This window comes from Nannospalax galili, unplaced genomic scaffold (assembly GCF_000622305.1).
Source record: "Nannospalax galili isolate Female #2095 unplaced genomic scaffold, S.galili_v1.0 scaffold357, whole genome shotgun sequence".
Lineage (NCBI taxonomy): Eukaryota > Metazoa > Chordata > Mammalia > Rodentia > Spalacidae > Nannospalax > Nannospalax galili.
In genome coordinates, this window is record NW_008340410.1 from 1,004,589 (window position 1) to 1,019,922 (window position 15,334).

At 40.5% G+C, this 15,334-nt stretch overlaps 1 protein-coding gene across 3 annotated transcripts in view; it reads right to left on the reverse strand.

The window, feature by feature from the left end:
• Nucleotides 1–67: 67 nt before the first annotated feature.
• The window catches only part of Cntn1 (contactin 1), a 367,258-nt gene continuing 351,991 nt past the window's right edge, over nucleotides 68–15,334 (reverse strand). For all 3 annotated transcript variants that reach the window (XM_008835443.2, XM_008835444.3, XM_008835442.3), the window contains one exon: nucleotides 68–2,800. In XM_008835443.2, the coding sequence (XP_008833665.1) occupies nucleotides 2,724–2,800 (77 nt within the window). In that variant the 3' untranslated portion in view covers nucleotides 68–2,723. The remainder of the gene's footprint in view (nucleotides 2,801–15,334) is intronic.

Genomic DNA, 15,334 nt, shown 5'->3' on the forward strand with positions numbered 1-15,334 from the left:
GTCTGCATAGTTTTTTGGCTTGCTTTTTAAGATTTATGTATTTTTTATTTATGTGTATGTGCATAAGCCTCTGTATGTGTGCCATGTGCATGCAGGTGCCTGAAGAGGCCAGAAGAGGGCATCTGATCCCCTGTAACCAGAGCTACAGGTGGCCATCTGCAAGAGCAGTACACACTCTTAACTACTGAGCCATCTCTCCTACCCTGTATGTAGTTTTTTTTTTTAAACATTCTTTCAACATCAAACCTTTACTTAACCAGTAGTATCTACTCCATGTTACCAAACTTATAATGAACACTTTCTAAGAACAATTTAAACTTCAGGTAAATTGAAAGGACAGTTACTTTTTTGGGCAACAGTAAGACATTTATTTCTTTATAATTTGTATTCATTCATAAAAAGGACAAACCACAGTCCTATACTACTCCATTGAAAAAATGATAAAAAAGAACTAAAAAAATCAATTCATTATTTATCAGTATCAAATAAAAGTACTATCACCTTTCCTGAAATACCAAGAAACAACAGATGTGTCTATATCTATATAAAGTTTAATTAAGAATCTTGCATCTTAAAGCATATGATACATTGGTTAGTTTGACGACAGTTTAAAACTGATGGTCCCAGTCACATTTGTACAATTGTATAAGAAAATGAAAAGTGTATGTCATTAGTGCATGAGAGATTTGAGTCTATCTGCCACATATTCAAAACAAAACAACCTTCAGTCTGTTTCCTGCTTACCTTTCAGAACCATTTCACGCAAAATCTAGCCAGGTTTGGTCTTTAATACCATACACTAGGAAATAAAAGGCAGGCATGCATTTGGCAAAAGATGTAGTTGTTCTTGATATAAAAATGCCCAACATGGGTCACACTACAAGAGGAAAACCCCAAAGTGTAACAGTGAAAACACAAACATTTGTACAGAAAGCTTACAGAGTATTCATTTCCCTAAAGTATGAAGTCATTTTGCTTCCTTTTCAAATAATCAAATATTTTATGAAATCTGGCAATGACCTTAAGACTGCTGACATACTTCCACTGGGAAAGCATCTGCTTTACTGATTTTTAAGAATTTTATATTTATAACAAAGCGTTAAGTGTAAATTAATGAAATATTTATTGATATTTTAATAATGAAGACTTTAAACATTTACACATATAGTACAAAAATTATACAAATTAAAGATAGGGGGTAAAGTATTAATAAATTTATTTTTGCTTCCTGTAAATACTTTTTATGAACTTATAAGGTATCCTTTCTAAAAAGATAAAACTCTATCTCTAATTAGCCAGCGAGACTGTGCTAATAAAATAGGATTATGCTTCTCAAAGCATCCAACATTGCACTATTTCACGAGCTGGCTAATTCTTCAGTACCCGAGTTCCTTCACATCCACACCTAGGCACATCCACACCATGGAGAACGAAGAAATGCATGTTTTCCTTTTCATGATTTATAAATCCCTAAGCACCGACACTTGGGGAGATGATCTTGAACAGGAGCGTGGTTTGCCCCCCTGGCCTTCCAAGGCTTTGCATATTCTTCACAAGTCCACCAGCCACATTCTGATTTGGTATTTTTAGCCAGTTTTCAGTATTGCATTGAAGTGGGAAATGAGATTTAAAGGTTTGTTTTTGTTTTTTTTTTTTAAAAAAAAAAAAAGTAATTCTGTAGCTTTTCCAACCTCTATGTGATTTCTTGATTCCATACCTCCTATCAAGAGAGCTTGTCCTTAGGCATAAAGCACAGAACCAAAGATAGTAGAACATGATTAGGTCATTCTGATATTTAACTGTCATTTGTTTCTAACCATATAAAGACTGTCACATCGCAAAAAAATGGAAGCACTCTAATTCTCAAAACTCATCATTCCATATACGAATAAATACAGAGATGGGATGACACCAGGTGAGCTGTGCGGTCTGAGGTTTGACACGGATGACGACAAAGCACAAAGCAACTTCAGAGAATACAAAAGTAAAAAGATCCTCATATGGTGTGTGAACTTCAGCATTAGAAAACTAACTGGAAAGGATCAGTGATTCCGAAAACCAAACATGTAAAACATTACTTCAAAAGTAAGAACACTGAGAATGAGTTCGATAATCTGGTTTTCATATTCAAAATCTTTCAACTCATTCAGAAAAGTGATTTGGTAATGAGTTTGTGTCAAAATGTTTCTGTTTCCGTCTGTATTATTTTTCAGGAAAACTCAAAATGTCATGAATGATAAGGGCCTTTCAAAAATATGCAGGACCCAAAACAGAGAGGTTAATACAATAGACTGCATTACTCTTACACGTACCACATACGACCAACATTTCAACCCCTATTATATCTCAAAACTTTTTATTAAATGTAAAGCACCTGTGTATGGTGATTTAACTCTCACTCTACAGCCTATGGTATTGAATTGAACACCGTAACTTGTCCCATTGAATTAAATCATGCAACTTTCACAGAATCAGGTTAAGTGGTTTATAAGGCATATTGGAACGAGTTAAAAATCACTTTATATCCATTTAAAAGTTATTCTTTTGGATGAAGGGGTTCCTGAATGCCTCAGTCATACTGTGTTGGAAATCAGTTGGATAGTTGGTTAAAGTCCAATTTATTTGGTTTAGGATGGAGCCACAGGGTTAAGAAGGAATTACAGTCATCCCAGGATGAAGGACGTCCTCTGAGCTGGGCTGGGAACGCGGACATCACACAATATTCATATTTCCAAGAAGAGGAGGAAGCCAAGGGCAGGCAGCAGCAAGCTGAACAGACTTGAAGACAGCGTGGACACACCTGGAAAGCAAACGAAACGTGTGCGCGTCACTCACCGGTCAGCCGCTACTACTGCCCAATCAGTCCGCTTGGAGAAAAAGGAGTTATGCTGACCTTGAAGACAAATGTTTCTTTCTGAAAAACTGATTTCTCTTGTTCTTAGTGACATAAGAAGAACAGAAGCATTTTATCAAGGGTTTGGTGTGTGAGATCATGCACATTACACATGCAACGTTTAAGTTAATCATTAAAATAATAACACTACAAATGCTTATGTTGTCATTATGATCCAGCAAGAGCCAAACTCCTACCCAAAGGTAAAGGTCAAGAAATGCCAATAAATAAGCTAAAAAAAAAATGCCATGTAGACGAGCACAGCTGCCCCCTAAGTTATTTCGAAATGATTTATGTATTGTTTCAGGGTTTTCTGCATATTTAAAAAATATGCTATAGCCCTCATGCTATTTTATTAAGTTACACAACAGAACATTTATTCTATCTATTTTAGTTAAAAATATAAAGTAGCACACAAGATAGTAGAATAGCATTATGGCTTTTCTGAACAAAGTGTATGGTTTTCTGTTGATCTAATTCAAAAGATCTATCATTAAATCTTTCGACTCAGGGCTTTTAAAAAGTAAGAGGACCGAGGTTCAATTCCCAGCACCCACATGGTGTCTATGAACCATCCTAACTCCAGTTCCAGGGGAATGTGACGCCCTCTTCTCATCTCCGTGGCATTGCATGACACAGGTGCACTCACACACATGCAGGCAATACATGCATGCACATAAAATAAAAAAAACAAGATAAAGAGATGTAATAAAAATACTAATAATGTTACCTTGAAAAACAACATCACATCAGTACTAGATAGTGAATTATTTTATATTCTAGGTACTTAAAGGCATTTAAGTAGTCTCAAAATGTTTTAAAAAAGCACAGCTAACAGAATCTTCCATTGTTAGGAAGAACAATTGTCCTGAGTAGCACATTGTATGCATTAGTAACTTTTTTTGTCACTGTGGCCAAATACCTGACAAGAGAAAACTGAGAGGAGGAGAACTTTACTCCAGCCCCTGGTTTGAAGGGCATGGCCCATGGTGGTGGGCAGCTCTGCAGTGATGGGGCAACAGCCTGTCGCGCCCAACTCAGGGGAGCGGGAGGCAGGACTGGACAGGGAGCTAGATCTGGCTGTATACCTCAAGGTCCACCTCTCAGTAACCCATTTTTTTTCTAGTGATGACCCACCTCTCAAAAGCTGCACAACCTCCCATACAGCACCACTAGCTGGGAACCAAGTGTTCAACATGTGAGCCTGTGGGAGCATTTCCTATTCAGACTATAGCACTAAAATAAAACTTAAACGGTGTAGCATGCTATGAATGTACATGGATTTACACCATATTCTGCATACCACAATTAAGAGCTATTTCTGTGATCAGATAAACTCACAGAGCCATGTGCTGCTCACTCTAGAATATATTATAATGTGAAAGGCATAGTCTTTTTTCCCATTCTCTGTATCTTTAAATAAGTACTTTATTTATTTTTATTTTATATGTATGAGTGTTTTGCCTGTGTATATGTAAGTGCACTGCATGCAATGACCACAGAGCCCAGAAGAGGGCACAGGATCCTCTGGAGCTGGAGTTACAGATGGTTTTTAGCCTCTATGTGGTTGCTCGGAATTCAAATGCAGGTCCTCTGCAAGAGCAGTCAGTGCTCTTACCTTCTAAGCCACCTCTCCAGCCTCCATTCTCCATAACTTTTAGGAAGTAACTTCAAGAATCTCACTGTTTGAATTAGTGAAAAGCTAAAAACTATAGTCTACGGGTTGCAACGATAACAGGGCTTTGTTATTTTTTTGGAAGTTTATTCTCCAAACTTGGACCCTTCAGTATACCGATCACATTAAAATGGTCTAAAGCAGATCACACTTTTACTGTTTCATGTACATTCTGGAAGACACAGCATATCTCTCCTGAAAGTCCAAGCAATAAAGCTGCATCTAAGCACCTTAGAATGTGGAAGATGACTGTGCCTTTCTGAATGCCTGTATCACACCACTGCCCCATCAGCTTCATTTGCTGGAGAGTGGAAAGCATTATTGCATACAGATACGGTGGTGCTTAAAAATAACAGGGCAATACGAAGGGCCCTTAGTCTGTAGTAGCTGCCCAGGAGCCTCAGGAGTGCAGATGTTGATAAGGGTGTTGGTAACAGTTACGAGGCCAGAGAAGATAGCCAACCCTTCAGTGGGACCAAGGAGGCAAGTGGCAGATTCGGTAAATTCTTTCTATTCTTTCTTTCTTTCCATTCTCTCCCCCGCCCGCCACATGCCACATCAACCCAATACTCTGAAGCAGTAGAATATTTATCCTGATTTTATAGAATTTTAAACTCAGATTCAGGGAAAACAACTAACTAAAAGGCCAATCACCAGTAGAGGGCAGGGAGAACTGGACCTCAGCATCTCAGATTCTCCTTGCTCTGAAGGTGTGCTTGATGCTTGACCTACCTTTCTAGTACTAAATTGCTGCCGACAACCAACCTGAGAAGAGGGGGGGTCTGAGAATGTGTGAGGACACTGTGGCCTGCACTTAATGTGTCCAAGGGCACCGAAGGGGAAAAGCCATATGGAAAAACATAGCTACTACATATGCTGTTTCAAAGAAATTTTCACATTCTTATAGGTTTTTTTTATCCTTCTACTTTTCTGCATATTTTTAAAATAGCCCCATAACCCACATGTTATTTTATTCTGATAAGATGACCAATAACAAACCTCAATTACACACCAAAACGCTCAGTTCTCAGTACTTGACCTGATTTGAACACTCTATCCTGAAGCCCTGTCTGAGGAGATGGCAGGGTCCCTGCAATGCTCAGTCCATTGACCACAGATTACATCAGCCATCAGTACAGGCTGATGTGCTTGTCTGAATGTGTGGCCTGGCACAGCACAAACTGTGGCTGCAGAAAGCGGTTCAGTCAATTGTGGATCCACTTTGACGTTCTGGTGTTAGGTTGAAAACCAAGTACAATTTCATAATTTGTGGCTTCAACATCAGGATATTTGATTTATTTAAAATAAACTCTCCATGTTTATGTGTGTTCTATTTGATTCCTGTAATGGATCCAGTTTAGATAATTATGGCCTGTGTCTTCAGCCCTCTTCTATATCCCAAAGAGAAATCACAGACCTAATTGAACTACTATTAAGTCATTATAAATATGAGCTATATGGAAATATATTCTTGAGGGAATTTTCAACATATATTGTTTTTATACCTAACAAATTATAATTATATTACTGCTATCCTGAATAATTCTAATTCTTAACTCTGTGTCTACTGAACATACACTTTTCTGTTCACATACATGATGAATGTTAAACATGAACAAATTAGAATACTTTGTTTTCCTCTGAATTTTCTTGATTCCTTTTACTGGGATCCCCAGACTTAACAAATCCTTAGGAAGGATTACTGACACAGGCATATATATCCTATGTATGGGGTGAGGGGGACATGGGGGAGATAGTAGAACACAGGTGATATGAAGGGGTAAAGGGAGATACTAGGGAGGGAGGTTTAAGTGCTAGAAGGTGCTATACAGACAGCTGGAGGAGAAAAGCCATCAACAGTCTCACCCACCTGTGAACTCTGCCATGGGTGCAACAGTGGCGTGGATGTTACAGGGACAGCCAGCTACTTTCTGACTGGATTTAAGACTGTTCTCAGGAGGAAACATGTGCCTGGTACTGTCAATCTGGTCAGGAAGTCAGGACTGTGGCGCTCGTAGGCCCTAGAGCTAAAGCTACTAGTATTATTTTGCTAAACAGATGTAGTATCAAATTGCTTTCTAAATACCTACCTCTGTATTCATAGATTAGTACAGCTCTAAGTCCTCATCAAAGAAGCTTCTTTGTGACCATGAACAGTGGCTAATACAGAAATTAATGAGCGTTTATGGAGTGCTCAGCCATAAATAGGACATTTGCATCACACCCCTCCCCCAAGGCTCAGATGATGTCCTGAATAAGGAGCAGAAAAGACTGTCAGAGTCAGAGCTCAGAGGGCCCAACAGTCCCTTCTGGACTTGACACAACTGCTGTGCCCATGAATTCAGAGCAGCCTGTGCAAGTCCTTAATGAGATCAAGCCAATCAGCCTCCAGCAGGGACGGGAGGGCTCCTGAGCCTGCACTGTAGCTCAGTGTATCGACTGTTGATGACTGCAAGGGAGGGAAGAGTCTGTTTCCTTTAGGGATGTGGACCTAGTAGGTTGACCATGCTCCAGTGGGTGGTCCACACCTGCGCCTACGTGGGCACCACAAACTGGACTTAGTAGGTTATAAATAAACAAAATACATAAAGTTGGGAGAGGGTTAGGCGGTTACTGGATGGATCTGGGAGAAGTTAGGTGGAGAAACAGGGGTTTTCATATGATTAAAATATGGTATATGTATGTACGCAATTATCAAAGAATTAAAATAAGTAAATTTTAAATCTTTGTTTTGATGTTTAAATTGTTTACTAGTGTCCCATCCACGATGCTACTGCTGGGCTACTGCTGATGAAGCCATCGTATTTAGATTTCTTTTTATGGTATGATTTCTTGTGTTCATAGCTGTTATTGCCTCCAGACTGTGAACATCTTCCACACAGGGACTACATAGATCCACAGCAAATTTTCAATGGCTTGATGTATTCTAAGCACACTATATAGAAAGTACTCAAATCATAATAGTAACTAATTGAATTAGAGGGTTCATTACTAAGGCTTAATTGTTTTCTTATTACAAAGCACAGGGTGGGAAAGAAAGCAGTAAGTGGGTGGGACAGGGATAGGCGACCCAAGCAAGGGCACTGTTAGAGGAAACCCACAGGACCTGAGTCGAACCTGTGCTGTTTCTCTTGATTAATTCTCTCCATGGCATAATCCCCCGACCTTTTAAAGAACAGAGATAAGGAAGAAGACTGCCCTTTCCATGAATAGTTTATCTCATCTGTTTTTTCTCTCCCCCTTGAAAGGTGATATTGAAAATCTTCAACATCAGAAGCATTTATTTTACTAAGTCTCAGTGCTACTTGTTTTTAAAGGAGACCACTCTTGACTCTCCCAAGGTCTTCTGCTTTCCCTGCCTTGGGAAGACAGTGCTGTAGTACGCGTCAGTGGATGTTTGCTCTTGAAAGTTGCTGAGCTCATGAAACTGAAAGATGGACAAGCTCAGAGAACAGGAGTATAAACTTGTTTGGGACTGAAAGTGTGAAAGTCAGTTCGGGCAGAAAGACCACTCTCTGTAGTGACAGGAGTGTGTGTGGCAGACATGGATAACTCCACCCTGAAAGTTTACAGGAGACACGTCCAAGCACAGTCAGCCCCCGTAAAAGTCCATAAGGACATCCTCACTGAGTAGATAGTGTTTAGTGACAAGGACGGACCAGTCAATCTGGGCTGGGGGCTCCCAATTGCCAAACTGCCTTCCTCCTCTTGACAGCCTACAACCCCAGCTAATCCCTGCTTCTCCCAACTCTGCCTCAGACACAGACCCAAACTCACTCAGGTTCTCCTCAGAATTCAGTAGAGACTCAAACCTTACCCAAGACCCTTCTGCCTCCATGAGTGCTGCATGCCCGGGGGTGTGTTTCGTCCTTGCATCCAGCTAGTAAATCTGATTTTATCAGATTACAGCTTTTTGCTTGATCTTTGGCTATTTAAGTTTTAACAGAAAAAGTTGACAAATATGAGGATCAATTAGCAGGATTCTATTAGGACTCATAAAGGTATTCTAGTAATAGCATTATGCTGCAGCCCAAAGTAGGGGCCTGGAGGCCAAACAAAGCAAGGACCAGCCATGCCTCTGCCTTTGGCTGGCTGCTTAATTTCTTAAAACCTTAGTTGATTCAGTTTTAAAATGGGAATGATAATGTATCTTGTGTCTTTAATATGAGACTTGAGAACATGTCTGTCAAAGATGTGTATGTACATGCATACATGCCTATCACATGTGTGCATATATATACATATACAGACTATCCATTCTTCATAAGTGATTATAATATGTGGAATCCCAACTGGATGGGAAATGAATGCTTTATCCCAAGATGGGTCTAGACACAGCAGACTTCCACATGTTGATTTCTCTATTGTTCTGTCAAACTGTGCTGTGAACCACTTCAGTTCCATCACCCCAGGGAATGTGTGCAGCTCTACTTACTGTGATTGTAAACAGAGGTCTCATTACAGTCCTTCAGAAAATACATGGTTACTAGTGAAGGATCTGTGAATAATCGTAGTTCTACAATGTTGGATAAATCGAGTCTTTCTGGGCACCTGTGCTATAATTTTGAGAGTAATCAGACAAAAATAAATAATAAATAAATAAATAAATAAATAAATAAATAAAAATAAATATTGTAATCAGGGCATACCAGAATAGGCTAGTTATGGAGCAGTGACTCTATGGTCTGGTAGTAAAGGATCTTTGACTTTAAGTAACAGAATCTCAAACCTTTGCTTAATGTTGATTGTACTGGCCCTCCAGCCCGGAGCCAGTGAACTGAGTGTCTGTGCCCACCCTGTCTTTTGCTTCATCTCTTGCCATTTGCTTTACATGGTGCTCTGAGATAGACTTGTGTTCCAAGTGGCCATGAACTCCTCACTGAACTCCTAGCTCACTGTCTCTTCTCAGTAGCAAACAGCTGGTATCTTTTTAAGCCAACTCCATAAGAACCGACTGAGGTAGTGACTTTCTGGGATTTAAATAGCCTTGAACAGCATCCCACTTGCCCAGTCACTCCGGCCTGGGAAGCAGGGCCACTGAATAAAACAATTACTGCTTTCGTTCTTCTGAGAAAGGGTCTCACTCTCTATCCCAGACTAGTACAATCTCACAAGGGCTAGAATTGCAGAAGTGAACCACTATATCTGCCTAGCAATTCAATATTTATCACAGGAGAATTTGTACATCCTGTACATTGCCCTCTGTAGGGGCAATGATCCATGAGGATCTGGGAGCAAATGAGCTGTGGAGCTGTAAGGGTGAACTTCCACACCAAGAATCCCCAAAGCCACAAAGGATGGACAGTAATAGGTAAAGTAGCCATGGATGAATCTGGTTGATCAGGAGAAAGCACCAGAACAGATAAAACTCCATCGGAATAGAGTTAATTAGCAAAGGAACACATGGGACAGATTCCCTTCCAGGCAGGGAAAATGTCTGCCTGAGTTGTGAGCTGGGGTCTTTTAAAGGGGGAGACTTCTGGGGTGTGCAGAAGTTGGGAAGATGTATTTTTTTAAAAGTTGGGGGGTGGAGTGGGAGAGCCAGACTGTTAAAACCTGTCCTCTTTAGAGATCAAAGGGGAGCCTGCTGTGTTGACCAAACAATGGAGAAAAGTCAGCTTCTCTTGACTTCAAAGACCAGGCCGCTTATCAACTCAATTCCCTTTTCTCAGGGGCTTGCTAGGTCTGTGAGGCCCTGTTGGTGAGGGGGCAGGGCTATCTGAACCTTAACAGACAGCAGCTTCCAAATCTGTAGATTATGGTGAACAATGGTCTGTCTGTGTGGAAGAGGTGCTTGTGGTCATTCTGTGAAGGTTGCAAATAAATGAGTTTCTAGTTATTGCTTATCTGAGTTCTTCACAGTCTAACTTGCTTTTCTTTTTTAAATTTAATTTTTATTTTTATTTTATGTGTATGTGTGTATTGCTTGCATGTATGTAAGCATAACCATGTTGTACAATGCCTGTGGAAGCCAGAAGGGGGCGTTGGATCCCCTGGAACTGGAATGAAGGATGGTTGTCAGCTGCTGTGTGGGTGCTGGGAACTGAACCCGGGTCCTCTGTAAGAGCAGCCAGTGATTTTAATGGCCGAGGCATCTCTCTAGCCCCCTAACTTGCCTTTCTTAACTTTTGCCTATTTTCCAATTATGTGCAGCTAATCATGACAAGAAAAGCAAATGATCTGTATTAGCCACTGAACATTTACATGGCAGTGAGCTAGTCTGTGTACCAGCACCACTGTCACGGGTAGACACTAAGATTCTCGGTAGAGGGGCCTGTCAGCATATCTGACTTTATGCACCTGTCAGGAGTTTGTCCCTTTATAGTCACTGGAATTTGTCCCTTTATAGATTCACCCTCTTAGAAGAATGTACCCTGGAAAGGTAATAGATTGATGCTTCAGGGCTATGTTTTGAGATTTGGCACAACTGGTTGGGATTCTGGGTCTGTCTTTGGCCTTAGCAAATTACTGAGCTGTGTTTATGTTGCCATTGGATCTCAAAGAGAATTAGGTGAGAAAAATAATTACGCATTAATTATCTTAAACTTTGTGACAGAAATGAGTACAATCAAACATTAAGGGAGGTAAAACTGCCCAAGTTGGAGATACCAAACTAGAACAGATGGACCAGTTTCCTCAGATAGGTAGATTTTAATAATTCACCCAGCTCAACCTTCCCAAGGATAAGAGCATTGATGAATGTGAGGTTCAGAAGGCAAAGCAAACATTTTATAATCTGCTGAGCCACTCGATCTGTGACATGTGTAAGGTCGGATCAGAGCCTGTCAGGGGGTTCATTTTTCTCTGATCTTTGTTTCTCCTGTATGAATATTTTTTGCCCTGTGCTCACATGCCAGATTTAACATTTCTTACATTTATTTATTTGTGGGGGGCATGTGTGTACCACAGCTCTGAGCGTGATGTGGGAGAGTGGGTTCTCTCCCTCCACCTAGCGATCCTGATGATTGAACTCAGATTCTGGGGAGCCATCTTGCCAGCCCAAAAGAATAGATTTTTCAACACTTTTACTATAAAAAATAGTTGGTAAGGTGATGAATATATTCCTTAATGTGATTGAATCCACAATATATAGATCAAAATAACACATTGTACCCTACAAATATACATAGTATGTCAATTTAAAATAAATAAATGAAATAAAGTAAAAGTAGCTAAAACAGCGAAAGGAGACATTGTTTTAGAAAGCTTGTTGGATTTGTTTTAAACAGTCTTCCTGGGGAAAATGTCCATACTGCTTTGTATTTTAAATGAATTACTAGAAACACTCATTTTTCTGATATTGACAAACGAAGTAATATACATTTACCCTAACTTCTTTGGGAGTTTCTAGAAAAGCAAACATAGGAGAAATCAGAAACTAAATGAGTTTGAGCTCTTCGGAGTAGCCAGATGGTCTACATTTGATTATTTTATTCCTTCTTGGTCTGGGGATATATATTTTATTCTAGTATCAGCCTGTATATTTAGATTTTAGTTATTTTTTGTCTTGATGCATCTTTGAGACAGCAACAGATTAATTTATGTGGAGGAAGAAAAGCTGAACACCTATTCCTCTGTCTGTAGCTTGTAAATTGGGCCTCAAGCTTGGTTCATAGTCACCGTGGTCTATAGCTGTTTCAGTTCTCCAGGACATGGAGAAAGAATTCTGCAAACTGACAGGGTTCCATCTTAGAAGTCCCAAGATGTGTGCTACATCCACATGGCTATGATTCTAAGCCAACCCAAACATAATTAAGAATATCAAGTATTGAACCATCAAATTTGCTAACATTATTTGTCATGCTTCTCCTTATTTGTAATAGTCAAAGTTGAAATTGTTTATAAGAACACATCAAGAGCCAGATGAAGTGAGTGCCGGTGGCTCTGGCTGTTCTTTTCAACACAGTGAAAGCCACTAACAAATCTTGCTGCTCCTGGTGGTTTGGAATTAAGAATCCGGAAGCCAAGCAAAATAGCTGTTTGTATTTCTGGCAGAGGTGCATCATCTGCTGGCAGCACACCCTGCAGTGGCATTTATTCCCTGCTACTGACTCTGATCCTCGGCTGCCAGAAAACACTAGACTGCCAGGCAGCGTTTCCTCTCTGAACAGACAGAGCGGCCACTGCAGAAAGACCACCAATTATTAGCTAGGCAATGCAACAGTAACCTCTAATTGCTTCCTGGCCAACAAACACACAATCACAAACTCAATTCTGATAGGATTTCTGGGCAAGGTGAAACTATAATTACGAAGACTTTAAAAACTGACTTAACTACATCTTAAAAGAACAAGGTGACATTTTCACAGGAGTGAGAAACTTGGGGTAAGATGGGGTTCTGTCTAGCACAGCTGCCTCTCACTTGACTGTGTGCTCTCTCACGAGGTTCTCACACTTCCTGAGCTGTATTTCCTCATTTGTAAAATAGGTAATGTAACCCTTACACACTAGGGTATCTATGAGAATTGTTACAATTTTTTAGATGTGTGCTATAAAAACCATTCATTCATTGTGAATTTGAAACGTTGCATTTGTTTCTTTATTCAAAAAGTTTTATCTTGTGAGTATTTAGTACACAGACATGGAGGCTAGAACAAGGCCAACAACACCCAGTCCCCAGGCTCTGGGTCCTATTCATGAATGCGTAGCATGCCATCAGGGGACTTCATAGGGATTTTTTTATTATTATTATTCAGAGCTTATAACAAATCTTTAAGTAGGATTTCTTCACAGTAGCATAAGCAGAGCTTGTTGATAGGCAGCCCATGTATCTGCTGTGGAACTATTTGCAGGAATGAAAGTTCCCCAAAGGATGCGTTCTTCTGTGCCAAGACAGTAGCCCCTCCTTAGAGCTCAGCTTCAGCAGCCAGCTGAGCACCACAGTTAAGACTTCCTGGCCATTTCTAAGGCCTGAGGGTAGGCCTAATGGGTTTTCTGAGGGATGGAGGAGGACCACCCCGGCATTCTCTCTTTTCCATTGGGAGAAGCTGCTTATGTTTCAGGAAACAATGAAAAGCAAGGTTCTCTTTGCAGAACGATTCTGACTGGTCATTAATTTGTCCTTATAAGTTTGTCTTAACAATAATTGAAACTAAAGGAGGCAGATTTACCTTCCTGTGAAGTCCACCACATTTCCAGTTCTTCTTTTTCACAAATTTAAATAGACAATGCTTTTCTGGTTTTAATAGCTGTCTGTGCATCAGGTCACACTGGGGCCCATTCTCCATGTCTGCGTGAGGCTGGAGAAGCTGTAACAGTGCCCTGAGCCTGGAGGCCACAAATCTTCATCTCCAGCCACAGAAACTATTTTGTGCATACATTCTCTAAACTGTTGGTGAGGCGCAAAGCTCAGAAGGTACACATTTGCATGCTGTTTACACACATGCCTGCTGTTGACTATACCAGGACTGCTGGCTAATCCCTTCTCTGGTGCTTGGAAAGTGTAGGCCTGTTGCCTGCTCAGTTCACTTAGAACATGAGGGCTCAGAAAGGCCCCTGTCTGTCAGTGCTGTGGACCCCAAAGTGGATGTTGAACTCGGCGCCACATCACTGTTTTGTAAGACCTTTGTTAACAGCAATCATTCAAGCCATTCCCCTACTAATAAGCAGTCTGGTATCATCAAAGCATACTGCTCTAGTTTCTTTCTGTTGCTCAGATGAAACACACAAGATGGAGCAGAGAGGATTTATTTCACTTTATAGTTTATATCATGGAAGGGAGTCAGGGCAGGAGCTTAGAGAGGGAACTGAAGCACGGACCACGGAGGAACACTCCTTACTGACTTCTCCTCTGGCCTGTGCTCAGCCTGCTTTCTTATATAACTCAAGATCACCTAACCAGGGGTGGTACCACTGCTGTAGTCTGGACCCTCCTACATCACTCAACAATCAAGAAAATGCCCTACAGACATGACCAATCCCACATTGGCCACAAAGGCCAATCCCACAGAGGTAAATCCCCAATTGAGGTTCCCTCTTCCCAGATGCGTTAACAACAGAACCTATCCCGCACACACAGATTACATCCAAACTTCTATTTTTACCCCCGCTTTTCTTTGTAAAATGAACCCCTCAGCAAACAACGGTAAGAACCCCAAACGGAAACAGATGGAGACTGGGGAGAGAACAACACTGAAAAGGAGGTTTCCTGAGAATGATTTTGTTTATTCGTAAGATTGATGGACCGTCTGATCTGTAGTGTGTTACTGATAATGAATTGTCTATGGATTATTTTAATTTCTATCACTTAGTAGCATCCACTCTGCAAGGCCCTTTGCAGTAGATTTTTCTGCATAGCTTGTACAATGTGAAATTGAAAAATGAGTCCTTATCTTTGCTTATGGAAAGGGAGCCTAGGAAAACTGGGCCTGAACTCATATCTCATGAGTTCATATACACTTTATCATTATTAGAGAGTCCAGTGATCCCATCTCCCATAACAGAATGAGTTGAGAGTTGGAAACTGCTCAGGTGTCTAAATCCTTCAGCAGCCACAACAGTCAAGAGTCCTATCCCCCAGCTTTCCAGTGACAATTGAGGTCATGACTGTGTCAGACACTCTCCATGGGAAAAATGGACAAAAGTTTCATTTGATCACTTTTGATTCATCCTTGGTTTGGGGGATGTAACAAATGAGTACCTCATTTGCTTCAAGTAGTGTCTTAGAACTTAAAATTTGCCATCTTAATGTAGTTGTGAACACATGTGTAAGCCTGTAGGATCCAGTATTCTTTCTAGCAGTGGGATTCACTGGAGCCTCTGTTCTC